The sequence below is a fragment of the Acartia tonsa genome, chromosome 5 (genome assembly GCF_053477335.1).
Source record: "Acartia tonsa isolate MP-2025a chromosome 5, ASM5347733v1, whole genome shotgun sequence".
NCBI classification, from domain to species: Eukaryota; Metazoa; Arthropoda; class Copepoda; order Calanoida; family Acartiidae; genus Acartia; species Acartia tonsa.
This window is the reverse complement of record NC_137264.1, coordinates 38,539,834-38,561,584: the sequence shown is the minus strand read 5'-3', so window position 1 is coordinate 38,561,584 and position 21,751 is coordinate 38,539,834. Positions and strand designations below refer to the sequence as shown.

The following is a 21,751-nucleotide window of genomic DNA, read 5'->3' as shown; positions in this document are numbered from 1 at the left end:
ACAGTCTTTAACTTATTTACTTAACCCATGGCCGTGCCTCAACACGTAGCGCATCCGCTCATCGTTAGGGATGTGATAGGTTCGAATCTCGGCCTGTAACCGAGACATAACTAAAGACGTTAAAAATGGTTCCTATTGCTACTATGTCAGGTGCAGGACACAAATAGTTAGGATAGCAGGGAATGCCTTGACCCATTAACAGGCGCAACTTAATACAATGCACAGTTAGGACTTCTCAGACAAAGGTCGTGCAATCATAAGGTTGGTTGTCTGTTGTGTTAACTTAACATAATATCCACCAGTGCAGTGGGCGTATTGAATTACAAGGTGATAGTGCCTTTGGATTCTCTAAATGATAACTTTAAATCAAAGTTGAAAATTAGATAATAGGTAAAACTCAATAACTTTAACACACACATAATTTAAATATTCTTGCAGCTTTGATATTAAAGTAAATATGCATAAAACGCCCGATTTTTTCAAATATTACACGTCCAACTCCGCCCTTCTAGTTTTTGTAGAACCATATCCTTGTTATGTACTTTTATTTTCATTCAAAAACGTTATCTTTCAAGCCAATCATGAAATCAATGTCAAATTTTGTTTGTAAATATTTATTGGAGCAAAATGCATTTTTTATTGGAGCAGGGTAAAATATTATGAAAAATTGGGAATGTTAATTTGCAGATTTTAGGGAGTTCCCCCATTATTTAACTGTATCATAATCATATGATCTAGATATATTATGTCTATTCCCATCACCTAAAAAAATCTAGAAAAATTAAACATATGTATATAGGCTAGGTACTCTATATATTTAAGAATAAAAGTCCTCACTTTACAAAAGCAACAAAAATACGATGCTATTTTATGCCTTTTTGATTTTCTGTTGTGATTTTTTGCCTGTTGATTTGAAAGTTGTCATGTGCAAAGCAATTCTACATTTAGGTTTGTCGGATTGTCCTTCTGTCCGTCCAAACGTCCATAATAGAATAGTCCCATCAATTACAAAACTTTTGTTTAGATTCTTTGTTTTATATATAAAATGATGATTCCTTTTACGATAAGACTCGTACAATCGTAGCATCTTTGTAATTATTTTTCAAAGGGCCATACAACATTGATTTTTATTCTGTCAACGATTCAAAGAATGTTACTTTCCTCTAAAATTCAGAGTACAGTTTCATGGATGTTTTCATTCTTGTTATTGGTGCAGCATTTAAGTCTGGTTAAGATTCGCTAATCAAGCAGAAAGTTATGTCATTGTCTACTTTGTTGTAACAAAATTATACAAAAACAAGGATGACAACATCCATGGTAAGGTTCGACAAAATAGACGGACAACCGGACGTTTTAATATGCCAGAAAAAACATATGATATTTGTTATCTACGTACTTTTTAAAGACTTGATTATAGGGATACTTTAAATTCATCTATTTCCCTAATCATCCTAAGAATCAATATTTTAACAAAAACAAGGATGACAATATCAAGTAAAAAGAGCGTGATAAAAGGACGTTTAAATATGACAGAAAATAGCTTAAATATTTGGTATATTTGGTATTTGACATTAACTTACTTACATATTGAACACTTAAATATAGATATGCTTAGGATACAACATATTTTCTAATCATCTTAAGAATCACTAGTTCAAAAAAAAGTTCAAGTTTAAATCTTGCTTTCTGAAAAGGTAAAAAAGTGTACATGGAGCTATTTAAAATGTTTACAGTCATTTCAAGTTTTATTACAATCAGACAATTATACCATGTCTCAAATTTATGCTACCGAATTAGCTTTTTGTAACATTGTAACGTTCTGACTGAATTTGCCTTGTAGATTTTGTGTACACAGGTATCTTTCAGGATAAGACAATAGACTATAAATTGTTATTCATCCCCATTGCTGATAAACTAAATCACATCGTTTTGCTTATTATTGGTTGAAAAGTTGTGGTACAACTAATAAAAATCTAATAAAAGAACCCAAACTTTTTGAGCCAATTATTAAGATAAAACTTTTGGTGCCAGTGTTATTTAAAGCCTTAATGTCCCCTTCATCTCTGGTGGTTCTGTATTCTTAACTACTGTTGACAAAGCTTTAATTTCATAATTAACATTCGACCTTAATTGAACAAAATATTTTAAAAGGCTTTGTGGAGATGATACAATTTTTACCATTTTTAGTGTTGTAATGCATCAATGAGCAATTTTTCGGCCATTGATAAATTTTGATCAATTCAAGAGCCTATAAAAGGACATTTCCACTTACTATTTCAGTAACCCCCCCCCCCCCCCCATTAATTACTACTTACTACATATCTTTATAAGAACTCAGTTAAGAATTGCTGAATCTTTTAGGTTAAAGTGTATAAGATAAGCAAAGCTTATCTATAATAAAGGTTATCACACATCTGCCAACACAAACGTAATTACGAACCCCCGAGGCTAAAGCCGGGGCCAACTCCCACAAAAGCATTAATTGTGGAAGTCATATTGTCAAAAATATTCTTCGCTCTTACAAAAACATTTCATCAACTGTGACTAAATATAAACAAAAATCTTCGTAGGCTAGAAATTGCCTATTTTAGTTGGACGGATTATTGTCTTTGATTGACCATCTAGGATCATAAATCTACTGTGTAAAGTTTCATGAAATATTTAAACTTTTATCCAGTTTTAAGCAAGTGTATTCCAACACAGGGAGGGTTGGCACTTAGGCTAAAGATTACACCGGTACCCAAAGTAAAATTATTACTATATCTTAGTCGTTGAAACAAAAACTTTGGGTACTTTTACCTAGTTGGTTTCAGACAATTAGTTTTTTAACTTTTCAATAACTGTCTTATCCCTTAAAATCTCTGATACAGGGAGGTAGAGGACGATCCTAGGTAAACACAACCATACAAAAATACTATCTACCAAGGGCATAATTTTACATAGGGGTAAGATTATTTATCGTCCATTGTCCTATCCCTTGAATCCCTGGGGGTCAAACTTTACTTTTCGGACCTGATTATAACTGGAAACTTGAATGTTCTCTACAGAATATGTAGTATTAACAGGAACCTGACGGGACAAGACAATGATGTACATTCCTTAATCAATCTGCAGATCAAAATTATTGGTTAAAAAGTTTGGACACTGCGTGTCTGGAACCAATCGATCAAAACTTGAACCATAACGTGGTTATAAAACTTTGGGTACCAGTGAAATCCCTCTCTGGTTAAATCGGGTACAGTTAATTAAATATTAAAACAAATTCAACCTCACCTAATCCTTGAAAAGAGCATTATATAGAATAACATAATAACCTTAAACCTGTGTCTCTTTGTTAACTACAGGTATACATGGATATGACAATGAACAAAAATCCCCCCCCCCCCCTCCATTCTTAAGTGTGATTTTTTTTCAGGGAGGGAGAGGACATTGGATTGTTAATTATACTGATCTAATATATTTGTAATGCGTTGAATTGGTTTGCTTATAAATTTTAAGATCTTTTCAAAAATCTTGATTAGTTTGTTCAAACTTTGCAACCAATAATTAAATCTTCTAATACAATAACTTTTTGAATAATCAAAGGGGATGTTCATCAATTCATCGTCCATGTTCTATCTCTTAAAATCCCTGAATATCTTGTGCGTGATGGATGTTAAATATTGGAGGAAAGAAATGGCTGTAGATTATTCCAACCTTTTAATCCCTGTTATAAAGTAAGTATTTTGCAATGCTCTGACCTCTTTAATCCCAATTTTACTTTATACACCTTTGGAAGCATAGCTACACTATAAACAGGTTTTTTTTCATGCTGTTTGCAAAGCATTTTGTAGGTATAATGCATTTTATTTATTTTCCGTAAAATTGCGAAAAAACTTGATAAAAAGAAACATTACCTATATAAATACCTAGAATTATTGTGTTCCAATAATTTCATTTGATTTTTTAACGATATTATTTTCTTAAGCAAAACTTCATCTAGCTAATTATATTTCTGACTTATTTAAAGCTGTAATAAATAATCATCTACACTTTTGTACCAAAAATGTACATTTTATAACCAATAGTGTGGTTGAATTGTTCCAACACTTGGTTCTCATTGGGCTTGTTAAACGATTGATCATTTACACTTTTTATATTTATAATTCGCTTTCATTGGTGCATTTTATGTATATTATCAGATAGAGGGGACAATGGGCTGTTTATTACAATTGTCCCCAAAGTTTTATAATAACGTTTTCTTATTCGTTGACTTAACAACTTTGGGGACTTCAGTGCATTTTGATTGCTTGATTAAATATGTTGCGTGTTTAAACGTTTCAACCAATAATTTTAATCTAAAAAAAGAGGTAGTTTTGAGTATCATCATTGGGGATTTACATCAAATTATTGGCTATTGTCTTATCCCTTCAGATCCCTGTATATAAATTATTCTTTCTTACTAGAAATTCTTCTACTGTGGCTACTTTGTTGAATAACATTCTTGTTCTCAATTATAACTTGAATTGGAAAATGTTTAACCTGAGGCTTCACCCAGGGATAAGACAATGGACGATGAATTGATATACATGTCCACCATTGAGTATAAACAAAGATAACCCTTCCTGTAGATTAAGATTATTGGTTGGACACTACAAGCAAACCTATTTAAGTAAAATTACCCAAAGTTTTTAAGTCCACTAATGGGAATTCAAAACTTTGGGTACAAGTATAATAGACAGTCTAATGTCCCCTTCTCTCTGTGCTACACCAGATAACTTTAGTGTGCACTTACATCTGCATTTTATTTGCTTAGTATTTCCCAATCACAAAATATTAATGATTTTTCAATGGTTAGTATTAGAAAATTAGTGTCCTAACTTTTCACCATATATTTTATGTGGAAATGAAAGTACACCCACTACATAACTTTACTACTTTCAGTAAGTGCAATTTCTCTGTGTTAACTTTTTATATAATAATATAAGCGGATTTTTACTAACTTAATTTTGATGAAATTCTCCATCCCCATAAAGGGTTTAAAAGTAAAAAAAAACAGAATTCATTCGTAAAATTTCCTGATAAGAAAGGCTAATTGGTCTTATGTTTGTAAAATGTCTAAACTGTTCAATCAATAACTTCAATTTAAAGTAATTGGAGATTTACATTATTTTTTTGTTTGAGTCTTATTAAAAGAACACCAACATTTTTACAAATTACTAAGATTATATGGAAAGATATTTTTTTCTTATTTCCTGGAAACTATGTGGCGAAAATTTTAATTACTGCTCTTGAAATAAAAATGTGTTTTTGCACAACAAAATATAAAATTCAAATAAATACTAAAATTTGTCTACATCCCTCATGATGATACACAAAATTACCCCTTCTGTAGATTACAAATAGTTGTTGAAACGTTAGGACACTTAACTTAATGAACCAACCAACCAAAATTTAATAAAAGTCCCCAAAGTTGTTGAGCTAACGAACAAGACAACGTTATTATAAAACTTTGGGAACTAGTGTAATAAACAGCCAATTTGATAACATTTTATTAGAATAAAAACAGTAAATTATTAGACAGTATTAGTTTTTAAAAGTAAATTGCATGGTTGTTCGGAAAAATTGAAATAAATCTGGGAAAAAAGTTTTAAATTTAAATACATTGAATAAATATTTTATAAAGTTAATTATGCAGTAAAAACCAAGTTCTAACAGGGAGGGAGGGGATATTGAACTGTAAACTGTACAGTTCCCAAAGTTTTACTACTTATTTATTGCATCGTATTAAAATATATTAAAGTTAAGATTTTAACCAGTTTTGTTAGACCCGAGGGGCCGAAGGAAAGGCCCTTGTTAAAACTGGTTTAATTTTAGGATTTTAGTTTTATTATTCATGGACAATTGAATTGTCTGTAATCCGGTACTAAACATGATTTTTCATTATTGCTGAGAACCGTTTCTGATCCAGCGGATATCAATCGGTTTCAAAGCCATTCCGGAAAACTATTTCACTCATTCGTTGGCTTAAAAACTTTTGATAGGTACTTTTATTAATTCCTGATTAGTTGGTACAAACTAGCAAAATATTCAAACTTATCGACCAATAAATTTTAAAAGATTAATATTGTTTATCATAATCAATGTAAGTATATTTTTTTATCACTTAAAATCCCTGAGTTCTAATTAAATTTAATTTTATCGCTATGCTACTCTAGGCTAGAGGTTATGTTATGGTTTAGTCAAGGATGTTCATTCAGTTTCGCATATTAATTAGGCATATTAGAATTGTCCTATCGATTTCAAATTTTGCATGGTGATTCCTGTAGTAGTTAGGTACGATTTAGAAAGCGTAGCAACTCTATAATCGTTACCAGAATGTCCGTACGTCCATTTTAAACATGTTGATTTTATTTCTTTTTAATAACAATTTTTTATGTGATAAAATCATTCGATTGATCTGATTTTTTTATTACTGATTCCTATTACAATTATATTATGAGCGAAGCATTTCTATAATCAAGTATTAAAAATGTCAGTATGTCTTAAACAGAATTATGTATTTAAGAAGTTTTGCAACAAATTTACGTATAATTTTGTCAAACCTTATTTTCATATTTTGTATATTCAGTTATGACATTCAACAAAAGTTAATGTTCGTCTGTCATATCGTTTCAGAGCTTTGCTTTTATGGATGTTGTCATCCTTGTTTTTTACACAAAATGCTCCTTTACTTGTGGTTCACTCTCAATGTTAAATCACCTTTTTTTATTTGCTTTTGGGGATTGGGGTAGTTATATTTTGAACAGCTGGGGTATTTTACAAGAGCAATTTTCTTGGGAGGGTGAAGATACCCTTCCCACAAATAGTTATAAAACAACCCTGGACCTATAAAAATCTTCACTCTAAAGAAGAATCATGTCGGTCAAACTGTTGGTGAGACATACAAACAGACAAACATGCAAACACTAAGACATCATCTTATTTTTATATTGAATCTTTTGCTAATGTGATAATATGCAGAAGTGGATACACATCATATGCAAGTACAAGGTCAAGAAATATTATTTTTTAATGATAATGTGTAAAAAGCTTTCAGGAAGATTTATATATTAAGTCAAGTTACTCTATAACCTAAGGATCTACTATAAATTGACGGGTTTTAAATTTTTTGAACATACATTAAATATTTTGTAATTACAAATTATATAAAATAGTAAGGTATTTTAGTTTTGAGCCGTTTATATTTTTTCATTATATAATGGATTAAGTTTAAGTCTTACGATGGGTTTAGATTATTACTCCCCGCCTCCTCCCCACCTCCAGGTGAAAAAAAGTATATTTTACACGATTAAGTATACATCTATTTTTCTACTTATTCTAATGTTTTAAAACACCATGGTAATCAGTAATAAGTGTTTTTTTTGACCAAACTATTTAATTAAAATAAATATATGAACACAAGTTAAACAATAAACTTAACAATGTTAGCATATGTAAATGTAAAAAAAGATTTTTTAGGGTTCGGCAGACGCATCTATAAAAGACGGCTGCGAATAATGTGAAAATTACCAGGGATCTAAAGGGATAAGACAATGTCAGATAAATTGATGTACATCCCCTACAATTAGTACCAAATTAACCCTTCTTTGGATTAAAATTAGTGGTTAAAACGTTTGAACACTCAACTTATATGACAATAAAACCAACCAGTCAAAATTCACTAAAGTCTCTAAAGTTATCAAGCCAACGAATAAGATACGTTGTTATAAAACTTTGGGGACTAGTGTAATAAACAGCCCGTTTTTACCTCATTAGAGTAAAACACTAGAGGGAAAAAGTGTTAAAAATAATAAATTCAGATGCTTTACTTCTTGTTGAAGAAATTAGTGTGAAAAGGTTTTAAGCTAAGGACAATTGTATTTTTGGCGACTGCGACTGTTCTCTTAAAATTTGGCGGCTTGGCAGCTTCGGTAATTGGCAGCTGACGAAGCTTAGAAACTCCCCTATTGTTTGAAATTATTTCCTTATTTATGTTGGTTTCATATTTTATACGTTAATGTTATAGAGTATTAACATGAAAAAGTATAAATCAAGAATAATTAAGTCCATTTGTAGTGTAGCTCTGAAGGAAGAGTACAAATTATGAAGATTAAAGCAATGCCTTTTTAAGCCAATTGAATAAATTAACTTCGATTTACAATAAGTGCGTTTTGTTTGAGAGAGGGAGGGGACATTGGACATTAAATTATACTGGCCCTGAAAGATTTATAAACACTATCTCTTTAATTTGTTAGGACTTAAAACTTCTTTTATCTTGGGTTACAGAAACTTAAAATAATTTTAATCTATAGAATGTTTTTTTTATTTATATAATTTGGGAGTGTACATCACTGTATCATCTATTGCCTTTTCCCTTCCAATGTTTGGTATTTATCTTACCAGGGAACTTAAGGGATTAGACAATGGCCTATAAATTGATGTACATCCCCAATGATGATACACAAAAATACCCCTTTTGTAGATTACAATTAGTGGTTGAAACGTTTGGACACTCAACTTCTAAATTCAATAAAATTCCCTAAAGTTTTTAAACCCAACGAATAAGAAAAAAAATATTGTAAAACTTTGGGGACCAGTGTAATTAACAGTCCAATATCCCCTTCCTCACTATATCTTAATACAGACCCTGTAATTAATTGTCCTTGTTCTAAATGAGATTGAACATTAGTTACAGACAAAACTTTTATTTTAATTTACTTTGTGTGTGTGTGAGTGTGTGCACGTGTGTGTGTGTGTGTCTTAAAATTTTTTCTTTTAAATATTGTACAAGAGAAAAAGTTTTTCTTTTGAACGGGTCAAGAATATAAATTTTCTAGGCAGGATAGAAAGAGATTAGAATTGATTATACATTTATATACATCCCCAATGAAGATAAACAAAATAACCCTATTTTTAGATTAAAAATATTGGTTAAAAAGTTTAGACTTAAATTGTTTTGTTTAGTGTTTAGTATTAGGCCAACCTATGAGAAATATTGTTTATAAAACGTTGAGTACCAGTGAAATTTACAATCAAAAGTTATGGTTGACCATTGGATGTTCCTAAAAAGTTTGGATTGATTTGATATAGATATGAATGTAACATAGAACTACCTCAGAAAATAGCATATATTATACCGTGTTTACCTTTTACACCAATAAAAAATTACTTCTTTCTAGCCTTGGGGACTTCCATAACAATGTTCTCTAATAAAAACTAATCTCAAATAGAATATATTTATTTTAGGAGAAAAGCAGAAAGATTCTACGGGTTCAAGTTCCTTGGTAGCTACAAATGATAGATTATTACAGCTTATAATTAAGGTAATAATTATCTATAATACAAAGTAGAACGATGTCTGTCCGTCTGTCTGTCTGTCTGTCTGTCTGTCTGTCCGTCTGTCCGTCCCTTAAGATCTCTGTAACCACTGAACCGATCGGATTCTACTCTTCAGGGTATATACCCACTGGTCCTGTGGTGGTTTTAGGCTATTTTCTGGGGGGGGGACACCCCCAACCCCCCCTAAACAAAAAAATCTCCCCCCCCATTTTTTTTTTGTAAGATTTCCTTGGTCCTCTTGCGATTTTTTTTATCACCTCTTGGGGCAAAGCCCCTAGAGGCTAGGGGCGAAGCCGCTAGTATTACACAAAGTAACAGGGGCCGGGGTCTGTCTGTGTAATGGTAGGTAAGGATTTCGAATCGCTAAACCGATAAGGTTTTCCTTAGCAGTGAAACTTCTCGTAGGTCAAGAGTAGGTTTAAAACTATTTTGGGGTAGGTGATCTATAACCTCCCAGTAGATATAGTCTCTAGGAAAAGAGACCCCCCCCCCCCTCAACGCAGTGGAGTATCTACCTCTCCTTCCCCCTCCTTACCTATATTGTCCTAAAGCCCTATGGGTTTAGAGGCTAGTGTTTAAGTACATATAATATTATGTAAAACTTAAAAAATAATTGAATTTCCTTATTGGAACTAATAGGTAACAAAGAAAAAAACTATTAATTACAATTAACACTCAATTTAACTCTAATGATAAAATTGTACATACTTATATTGTGTTAAATCTTTTTTGCTAATTTGCTTCTATTTCATGAAAGAAATGAAGGCTTAATGCTCTTTTGTAATAAAAAGGAAAAATTATGGCTCTTTTATCTTTTATTACCTCTTGTATAACACATTTCTTTTAATCTAAGCAAAAACTTTTTTGTTCATTTTTAAATTAAATTCTTTTTATTAGTTTTTTGCTCCCCTCTCCCCCCCCCCCCTTCCACAATGATTATAATTGGTATAAAAAATCTATTTTAATGGGGGAGGGGATTTTGGACTGTGTTTTCTTGTACTTACCACATATTGGTTAAACAGTTTCTGAGATATTAATGTTCATACATCTGTATTTTTTCAATTTTTGTAAAGACAATATTATTTTTTTGCAGGGAAAAATTTTGCTCTGAGTGGATGTTTTTCCCTTTACTCGCCCCTATTTTATTGGGTTAAAAAGATATTTTAAAGAATTCGAATAATACAAATCAGGGCTCGGCACAATCCCTGGTAAATTTCTATATTTGCAAATAATTGCAAAATGTTTTTGCTCTAATTGGAATAAAAATAAGTGCGAATTCGATTCCGCACACGTTTCACATTATCAAATAATTATAACTGCACATTTTTTACAATAGAACAAACTTTCTGTTCTTTTTTCCTTTACTTTACTCATTAAACATAAGGAGGGAGGGGACATTGGGCTGGTTTTTACACTAGTCCCCATGGGTTGATAATAGTGTTTTCTCATTCGTTGTCCCAACAACTTTGGGGACGTTTGCCAAATTTTGATTAGTTGTTTCATTATGTTGAGTGTCCAAGCGTTTCAATCATGAATTGCAATCTACAAAAGAAAGTCGTTTTGTGTATCAGCGTTGGGTATAAACCAAATTATCGTCAATTGTCTTATCCCTTTAGATCCCTGCATTCTCTTATTTGTTTTCTTTTATGTAATTATGCGATTATAAAACACAGTGCACATATGATAATAAGCGAAAGTGATTGAACATGATTAAAATTTGCCAATGAAATTTTCGTGATGTATTGGAATTTTGCAAGATATTAATTTCCTATCTATCAATGTGTGTGTGTGTGTGTCTGTGTGTATGTGTGTGTGTGTGTGTGTGTGTGTGTGTGAGACAGTGTATATTCGTCTTATTCGAAAGAAATCATGGATTTGTTTAAAGTAAAGATTTTCAATAACATCCATAAAAAAGCAGGCAGACGAGACTGACAAACGAACATTACAAAAATGCATTTTAAAATCGTAAATGTGTTCCTAGCCATTTATATTCTAAGAAGTTCTAGGATTATTTTTTATACAATTATTTATCGGCCATTGTCTTATCCGTCATTATCCCTGATAAACACACACAATAAGGCATATTGATTGTCTTACATAACTATATTCTAATCATGGAGGGAGGGGCATTTGACTGTAAATTACTCTGGTACCCAAAGTTTTATTAATTCTTAATTAAAACTTTGGGTACTTAGTTGAATTTTTATTGATTGGTTTTAAACTGTGTCAAAATTTTTAATCCATGATTTTAATTTACAGAAGGGATAATTTTGTTCATCATTGTTGGGGATGTTTATTTTTCGTCTTTTATCTTATCCCCTAAGATCCCTGATTCTAATGCATAATTTGAATTGAGTAACTGCTTAACTTTATCAAATGGTTAGGTATAAACTTTTGATTGCTTTCATAATAATAAAACAGGGTATTTCAAAATGATATAGCGTTTTTCTTTTTAAACTAACGGCTGCGCCCCTATTATTTAGGGGGCCGAGCCCTGTATTGGAAGGGAGCGAAAGTCGGACAAAAAATATCCTTCCAAAGACTTAAACTTTGAAAAATAAATTGTATAAAACTTTCCCAGAACCTATTTGAAGCTTCTCTAAAATGGAAATCTTAATCAATTTAGTGGTTGGTGATATCTTAAGCTTATTGTTTCTCTCAAAGTGCCTATTAGAGCACATAAACCCCCACTAGGTACATTATAAAAAAATAGCGATGGGGGAGGTGGTTGAAATTTAATTTTTCGATAGGCCCTTGGAGGAAAAACACCCAGAGATTTAAAAATTTCTGTTTTCAGGGTATTCTGTACGAGAGTTGTGTAGATTTTTGTCAACAGAAGGCGACACAGTCAAGAAATAATAGCATAGAGTTTACAACTGTTCTCCACTCAAGTGATTTTAACGACAGTGACCTATCCCTTCTCTCTTGGCTGCAGGAACTATGATAATATCTTTTCCAGTATCGCTTCGAAACAGATTAATATCATATGGATTAGAACAGGTTCTAAGCCACACTGAAAAATCGTGTAGCGTTTTGTAATATATACTGTTTTCTACGAATATAAAAATGTACAATCATAAGATTAAAACCATTTTTTAGCCCGTCTCTTCGGCATCTCGGGGCTACAAAAACAGTTTTTAATCTTGTAATTGTACATTTTTTTATCCGTGGAAAGCTCTTTATAATACGATGCGATAAATAATAACCTATGAAGTTATTTGGACGGATTGACGTACCGAAACAACTAAGATTATAGATCAGCTGCGTTACTATAAATTAAATCTCTGATTATATCCTATTGTCACATGGATCTTGATGAAAGTTTAATTTGCCTGGACTAAATTAGATATAGAGCTACATAAAGCGAAATAACTGAAAACTATTAATGTGAACAAACTTTAAAGACAATGGAAATTAAACTGACGTACATCTCCAATATTGATAAACAAAATTACACATTTTTCTGTAGATAAAATTTACTAGTTTGTACAAACCAATCAATACTTAATAAAAGTACCCAAAGTTTTTGACCCAACAAATAATTATTATCATAATATAATTTTTATAGTCTATACCTCCTGACACTTTTTCTTGCCCTTTTGAACAGGAAAAAAAACATTCAATATTCTAAAGTTATTGTAAGGTAGAACACAGGGATCTAAAGGATAAGACAATGTCCGTTAAATTGATGAACAATCCCAATGATGATACACAAAATTACCCCTTCAGTACATAACAAGTAATGGTTGAAACATTTGGTCACTCAACTTAATATATTAATATTAATGAACCAACCAATCAAAATTCACCAAAGTTCCCAAAGTTGTTAAGTCTTCGAATAAGAAAACGTTAATATAAAACTTTGGGGACTTCTCCCTCTCCCTGGCTACTTTTCTAATAATCCGCAGTTGTGGGTGCACTAAAACTAAGCGGCTTCCGGCCATGTTTTATAAAAAATCAACATTGCATTGCAGAAAATCCGGCAAAATCGTTTGATTGCCTTTTAATTATTCAATTAAAAAAGATGAAATTGCTGATTGGGAAATTTTTCCGCAATTTTCATACATTTTTTCCCTTCTGTGTAGTTTTTTTTACCATTCAATATCAGATTTTTTAATGCATTTATTTCAAAGTTTGCATAAAATATTGCAAGTATTTGTATTGCAAAATTTTAATGCATGCAGTATTTTATATTTTGCCTACCTACTCAATTTACAAAATAAAACATTCATTGGTTGGCTGAAAGAATTTTTAAAATAAAGAAAAGAGAGAATAAGATTAAGAACTAGGGTTGGGCCAGGTATTGAAACTATCCGGCTGGATATCCAGCAATATAATCTTTTACATTTTACCACAAAAATCCCTACTAATTAAATTTTAAATGGCTGTAATTTTCTTATTTTAAAGTTTGAAGAAAAATTATTGAAAATGTTTATTTTTTGAAAATTTTATATTAGAAATCTCAAAGCATGATTTTTGGTGGCGGCAGTTGTTCTTTGCAGCTGCATGCCGCCACAGTCGGCAGTCGGTCGCTAAACGGCAGTCGACTTTTATGAAGAAATTTTTTTGCTACTTCAATATCCGGTCATTCGGTAATTTTCTGGATATTCGGCATTAGAAATCAGCCGGATATCTGGTATCCGGTATCCGGCCAAAAATGTATACGGACCAACCCTATTAAGAACATCCATGGATCACAAGGGATAAGACAATGAATGATAAATTGATGTACATTCTCAATGTGTATTCTACTATGATTATTGGTAAAAAAATTTTGGACACTTCTTGATTGTAAGATTTTAAATGCCAAAAGTTGCTTAGCGATTTTTAGTTTTAAGTTTTCCCCTCCCAATAACATCACAAAAAGCTAAAAATAATGTAACAGATTTCAATAGAACGTATTTTAAATGTTGAATGTCATTTTGTTGTACAGAAAAGTTTGAATGTAGAAGTTGAACGGCTGTTAAAACCACAATTAGGTAAGTCAAACATTTTTGGTTTATGCTTCAGTACTTTTTTTCATTTTTTTGAAGTGGGGGGGGGGAGTTAATGGTATGAGACTACCCATAGAAACATAAATATGTAAATATTTTAGTTACAAAATATGCATACCTTTTAGGTTTCATGTCATTCATGAATGTCTAGAAGCTCATATAAACAATATATTAGCAGAAGATTTACACTGTATTACACTTTATTGAGTACTACTTATTTTTTGCTGTGCTACATATGAATAAAATCATTTTTTTTCCTTTGACATATATATCAGTTTTCAAGTAAAGAAATATGGATTTAAGTTAAGACTTATATTGAAAAGTAAATACTTTTGAGTGATAAATGATTCAAAATAATAGATGTATTACCTTAGACGGTAAATCAGACGTAATAACCCGTCTAAAATAAAAAAAAGAATTTTCGATCATGCAAAGAAGTGGAAGGTTTCGTCGTATCTTTGATAGGTTAATTTTAGTTAGGATTAAGTAATGATTGTCCCTATAGGCTAGAAATAGGAGAAAAGCTGTTGTGAAAATACGTCGAAACCCGCTACTTCGTTTTCTTTCCATAATCCGTAATTTCTAGTAGACTTTCTGTTAATAAGGGGGGGGGGGGAGTTCTGACACATTTGCGTAAACGGTGAGTATAGGCTTTATCTTTGGACTGAGAGGATAGGTTATTAGGGATAAAATCATTCTTATATGATGAATTTCCCCCAGATTTAAGATTTTTTGGATAGGCCTCCAGGTTCCGGAGCTCCAGGCCTCCAGGTGGTCTCTGTACAGGTAAAAATGAAAAATAAAATTTTTTTTTTTAAAGTTACAGGTCAACTTATAAAACAAAATATGCATCTTTTTTAATATTATTCACATATTTGAAGAAAAAATATGCATATTTTGTTTTATAAGTTGATTTTTAACTTTAAAAAAAAAAATTTTTTTTTTTCATTTTTACCTGTACAGAGACCACCTGGAGGCCTGGAGCTCCGGAACCTGGAGGCCTATCCAAAAAATCTTAAATCTGGGGGAAATTCATCATATAAGAATGATTTTTTCCCTAATAACCTATCCTCTCAGTCCAAAGATAAAGCCTATACTCACCGTTTACGCAAATGTGTCAGAACTTCCCCCCCCTTATTGAGTTGTTACGCTCTCTATTTTGTTGTACAGGAATAATCAAGTTTTGGATCGTTAGAACGATTCTAACGATTCTAACTATCCATTTAGGACGGAAGTACGGCCAGACCCTAAAAGATTTCCTTGCTATTGTACTTCTTTTCTTTTTTGTTAAACTGTGAGGATAGAAAGATTTAAGATTTTTTGGATAGGCCTCCAGGTTCCGGAGCTCCAGGCCTCCAGGTGGTCTCTGTACAGGTAAAAATGAAAAATAAATTTTTTTTTTTAAAAGTTACAGGTCAACTTATAAAACAAAATATGCATCTTTTTTAATATAATTCACATATTTGAAGAAAAAATGTGCATATTTTGTTTTATAAGTTGATTTTTAACTTTAAAAAAAAAATTTTTTTTTTTTTCATTTTTACCTGTACAGAGACCACCTGGAGGCCTGGAGCTCCGGAACCTGGAGGCCTATCCAAAAAATCTTAAATCTGGGGGGAAATTCATCATATAAGAATGATTTTTTCCCTAATAACCTATCCTCTCAGTCCAAAGATAATTTAGGACGGAAGTACGGCCAGACCCTAAAAGATTTCCTTGCTATTGTACTTCTTTTCTTTTTTGTTAAACTGTGAGGATAGAAAGATTTAAGATTTTTTGGATAGGCCTCCAGGTTCCGGAGCTCCAGGCCTCCAGGTGGTCTCTGTACAGGTAAAAATGAAAAATAAATTTTTTTTTTTAAAGTTACAGGTCAACTTATAAAACAAAATATGCATCTTTTTTAATATTATTCACATATTTGAAGAAAAAATGTGCATATTTTGTTTTATAAGTTGATTTTTAACTTTAAAAAAAAATTTTTTTTTTTTTCATTTTTACCTGTACAGAGACCACCTGGAGGCCTGGAGCTCCGGAACCTGGAGGCCTATCCAAAAAATCTTAAATCTGGGGGGAAATTCATCATATAAGAATGATTTTTTCCCTAATAACCTATCCTCTCAGTCCAAAGATAAAGCCTATACTCACCGTTTACGCAAATGTGTCAGAACTTCCCCCCCCCCCTTATTGAGTTGTTACGCTCTCTATTTTGTTGTACAGGAATAATCAAGTTTTGGATCGTTAGAACGATTCTAACGATTCTAACTATCCATTTAGGACGGAAGTACGGCCAGACCCTAAAAGATTTCCTTGCTATTGTACTTCTTTACTTTTTTGTTAAACTGTGAGGATAGAAAGATTTATTACTTCCAGAGCTTGCTAATGGAAAATTTTGATTTAATGTCGGATTTTATGTTTCCACTTTGAGTTGTATTCGTGTGTTTTATCAGTTCCGCTTATTTTCATCTACTAAGTGAAGTTATAGCAATGAGAAATTGTCGGTCTGTGCATTTTTAGTGGAAAAGTTTGGACTCTTCTAGTTTTATTTAGCCAACAAATTTAGATTTGATAGACGTACCCAAGGTTTTTAATCAAACAAATAAGTAAACGTGTTCATGAAATATACAGTCCAATATCTCATCCCTCTATTTTTAATCATAGTACCTATTCAGTTATTTCTAAGTATGTAGCTTAAAATTTCGAAAACTGCTGAACCGATTCAGTTCTCCATTATGGGAAGGTTCAAATAGGTCCCGGGATGGTTAAGGGCTATTTTATTTTTAGATGTAAGGCTAGGGATAATTCTAAGCTATTTTTTTTCCTTTACTATGCTACTACTACGCATATAGATCCCATAAATTCTAGGGGCGCAGTTGCTAGTTTTAAAATAATGTAATAACACTTGGTGGAAGTAATAGCAAACATTTTAATTCTACATTCAATTTGCTTTAATCTTGGAAGACATTTATTTTTGTCAAGATATACATTTATCATTTAAGATTAATAAATAAAAAAATTTTTGTTTTAAAATCTTTTCTATAATTGTCCGTAACAGAAAGCTCTTATCGTTATTTATGTAAAGGGTGTGCAAAAAAAATGCGGACATTTTTAAAATTGAAATTGCGCGGCTTGTGTTAATAGTAGAAAAATGTTACGCATACCGTTAGAACCGCCAAGAAGTCTATTTTTTGGAAATACAAGAACGATTCCTCTACTACGTATAGTTACGGAGCTACGTGTTAAAATGTACCAACTGATGTAAAACTTGACTTGCGAGTAAATTTTAAAATATAACTAAAAATTAGAGAAGATATTTTGCAAAAAAAGTTACCTACATTTTTTAATTTCAAATTGCGCGTCTTGTGTTAATAGTAGAAAAATGTTACGCATACCGTTAGAACCGCTTTGAACTGTATTTTTTGGAAATATAAGAACGGTTCCTGTGCTACAAATAATCTAGAAGCCAGATGGTAAAATGTCCCAAAATTAACTCGCAAGTCAAGTTTTAAGTCAGTTGAGACATTTTAACACGTGGCTCCTAAACTATGCGTAGCACAGGAATCGTTTTTATATTTCCTAAAAATAGACTTCTTGGCGGTTCTAGCGGTATGCGTAGTATTTTTCTACTATTTACACAAGCCGCGAAATTTTAATTTTTAAAATGTCTGCATTTATTTACACACCCTTTATGTTGTCCTATCGTTTTTATGGGGGGTTTACTTTAAACAGTTGGGAACAATTTATAAAGCAAAGCATTTAAAACATGTAAATTTTTAACAAAATTTTTTATTTCGTTTTTAAATCTTTGGTCATAAGATAACATGGCTATACAACTTTGGGTACAAGTGTAATTTAAATTCCGAAGTCCCCTCCATTTTAGTGACAGACTTATGAATTTTATATTTTTGTTTAAAGACATATTGATGCAACCCATCAGATAAATTGATGTTTATCTCCAATGTGTACACACGATTATACCAGCTGTAGATTGAAATTAATGGTTGTAACGTATTGACACTAAAGTTGATAAACCAACCAATCGAATTTAAGAAAAGTCCCCAAAGTTGCTAAACCACAGAATAACTAAACAGCCTATTGTCCCCTTCCTTCCAGGATAATCCGAAATTTATTGCTTTTTATCATTTGGCTCTTGGGACTTTCAAAACAGTTGTCCCCCCCAGGGAGGAAGGGAGGAGACAATGGGCAATTAATTCAATTTTATAGTTGTGACCCTTTAGGGTTGAAAAACTAGATAAACTGGATATTTTTAATAGTGCAACTTTTATTAGAAATTTATTTATTTTTTAATTAATTTTAATTCAAAAAGCACCATCCCCCAAACGCTAATTTACTACAAGCCTAGCATTATCAAGATCAAGAACTTGGTAGCAATTCATTTACTAAAAAATATTAGTATTTATTAGTTTTAGTATTTAGGGTAGAAAAATAGCATAAAACCATCTTAAGATTTTAATGATAAAAAAACCTAAAAGCATTCCAGGACCTTTGTGTATCTTCCCTAAAATGTAGAACTTAATCGGATCTGTAACCAAATTCTTCAGCTTTATACAAACAAAACTTACTACTTTTTATTGGATATTAGCGCAGCTACTTTATGTGTATGAGCATGTTATAATGGACGTACGGATTTTCTAGTAACAATTGAATTTCTATGGTTTCTAAATCGTAATAAATAATAAACTAGAATCAGTTTAAACAATTGTATTAAAAATGATTAAAATAACAACAAAATAATAAATAAATTCTACATAAATAATATATCATATCCCAATTGAACTGTTAGGTAAATATAAAACAATTGAATCAAAAATGGTTTAGGGGTATCGTCTCAGTCGTGGCAACGCCCCTTGAGGGGCGATTCATCGTATTTTCAAAATTGCTTTTGATAGGTTATGTTAGGTTGGGTTAGGTGATTTCCCCGCAGGGTTAGAGCCTCCCGCAGGGGCTAGAAGTAGAAGAAAAGCTACTGTGAAAATACAAAGAAACGCCCCTTAAGGGACGTTGCCACGAAAGTGACTACCCTGATTTAATTACAACAAAATAATAAATAAAAATAAAATTTATTTGATGAACTTTTTAAAATCTAAAAAAATTGTCAGTTTACATTGTTTTTATATGACGTACCTATATAGTTACACACACTAGGTATAACAACACACACTAGGTATAACAAATTAACTTGATTAAAAATGTTTATGAATAAAAAAAAGTTGCAGAATAGAATGTCTCAAGAATATTTTTACAATCTGCTTCTAATATTAAGTGTTCGCCTTCTTACCTAATAGTTTTGAATTTAGATTTATGGTTCTAATTCTAAATTATATTTGGTCCAGTTACAAAAAAAATCCTTTTTATTTATAAAGTCTTAATAAAACATTTTTTGGAAAGTATCAGATAAAACAAATGGGAAAAAAGTAAAATAAACTTCTAAATGACCATACTTTAAAAAAATTTAAAAATATAAAATTATGTAAATGTCAAACTACGGACCACACCTACACGCTGCAGATACCCTCCGTTATGCATCTTAAATTCTTTCTCGCACGTTCGCACCATATCAATAACTTCTTCTTTCAGGAAAGCTAATTTTCCCTTTGTTAGTTGTCTGAAATAAATATTTTTTTTAGCATTTATCGGCTTAACATAAAGGCAAAAATTAATTCAGCAATGTCAATAAATACCAATGTGATTATTGCCTACTGCTTTTAGTTAATCAAGGATGAAAACATCCATAAAAGCGAAGCTCTGAAACGGTATGACAGACTAACATTAACTCTTGTAGAGTGACAATACTGAATAAAAAGCAAGAATTTATAAGTATTGACAAAATTGTACGCCAATTTGTTGCTAAATTTCTTAAAGAATTCTGTTTAAGGACATACTGACATTTTTTGGACTTGATTATAGAGATGCTTAATATTATACCTTATTGTAATTGGAATCAGAAATCCAAAAATTGGATGATTTTATCACATAAAATATTGTTGTTGAAAAAGTTTTAAAAAAACAATGTTTAAAATGAACGTACGGACATTCTGGTAACGATTATAACGTTGCTACGCTTTCTAAATCGTATCTAACCACTACAGGAATCATCTTGCAAAGTTTGAAATCGATAGGACAATTCTAACATGCCTAAATTATCGAAAAAAGCTATCCGTTACGGACGGACGGACGGACTGACCGACCCTAATTATAGAAAAGCTTCGCTGATAATAATTATAGAAAAGCTTCGCCTTTAAAAACAATAACTGGAAATTACTTTTCTCAAAATTAGGTACTTAACAAAAATATTATAACCAAAAAGCAATCTTCTAACTATTAATAATTAGTGGCAAAGATATGATTTGAAATGTCAATCTGTCTGTCTTTCTCTTAATAAAATTCCATAAATTTCTGAATATTTTCTTAATATTTAAATTTCTATGCTTTGCTACTTAAAGATGTTGTCATCTTTGTTTCGATAAAAATTGTATACATATCTTATCCATTTTGTTCTTCTCCTAGAAACCAAGGCAGTATCACATTTTCTGCTTTTTTGCATTTTATACAAGATTTCATCTGAAAAATATTAAAGATTATTATAGAGTTGCTTCATTTTTAAGTCATATCTAATTGTTATAGAAATCATCATGCAAAGATGGAAATCGATTCTAATCTGTTTAAATTAACAAAAAGAGCTAAACGCAATGGACGGACGTACGGACAGACCTACCCTTATTATAGAAAAGCTTCGCTTTTAAAATTTGTATAAAATCATCACTAGACTAAATTTTATCTTGGGATCTAATTGTAAAGCTCTCTAAAATGGAAAACTGTATTAACATAAAAAACGTATTACTTTATATAAAAGGATATAAATATTACATTTTATAATCTTGTCAATAAAACATTTGAAAAAAGGAAACCAAAAATCGCCACGTGTCACTAAATTTATATTCAGAAGTGTGTGTGTAGATGTAGACGTTTGTTTGTGTGTGTTTTCTCCCTAATATTGCAATACACTGAGCTATAAGCAACAGCAGAAAATATATTCGATTAGCGTAGCTACTTTATGACGCATTTATTTTAATTTTGATTAATGAATATTATCTAAAAGCAATTTAATTATTAATTTATAAAATAATTCCAATAATTTCTATCATATTATTAACTGCAAACAAATATTCCAGAATTATTATTTTTTTTGTTTTTGAATAATCATTATGATTTTAAAACAATTAAAGTAAAAGTTTTGTTTATTGTTTATCTTTTTTTATTGCGCTAGTTTTTATAAGAATGCCCCGTCATGTTGCATGATTTCTCGTGACGTCATTCATATTTTAGTCCCCAAAGTCAGTCAGAAACTGCTAAATTCATGCACATTCCCTTTAAGCCAG

General features: G+C 31.3%; 2 protein-coding genes across 3 annotated transcripts in view; one reads left to right on the top strand and one right to left on the bottom strand.

The window, feature by feature from the left end:
- rno (PHD finger protein rhinoceros) overlaps window positions 1-21,751 on the bottom strand; it is a 389,004-nt gene that overhangs the window by 294,913 nt on the left and 72,340 nt on the right. The gene's annotated exons all lie outside the window — the stretch shown is intronic.
- LOC145319453 (WD repeat-containing protein 47) overlaps window positions 1-21,751 on the top strand; it is a 76,612-nt gene that overhangs the window by 40,513 nt on the left and 14,348 nt on the right. For both annotated transcript variants that reach the window (XM_080161589.1, XM_080161588.1), the window contains exons 9-12: window positions 9,268-9,344; window positions 12,158-12,295; window positions 12,929-12,967; window positions 14,294-14,339. In XM_080161589.1, coding sequence (XP_080017715.1) covers window positions 9,268-9,344; window positions 12,158-12,295; window positions 12,929-12,967; window positions 14,294-14,339 — 300 coding nt within the window. The remainder of the gene's footprint in view (window positions 1-9,267; window positions 9,345-12,157; window positions 12,296-12,928; window positions 12,968-14,293; window positions 14,340-21,751) is intronic.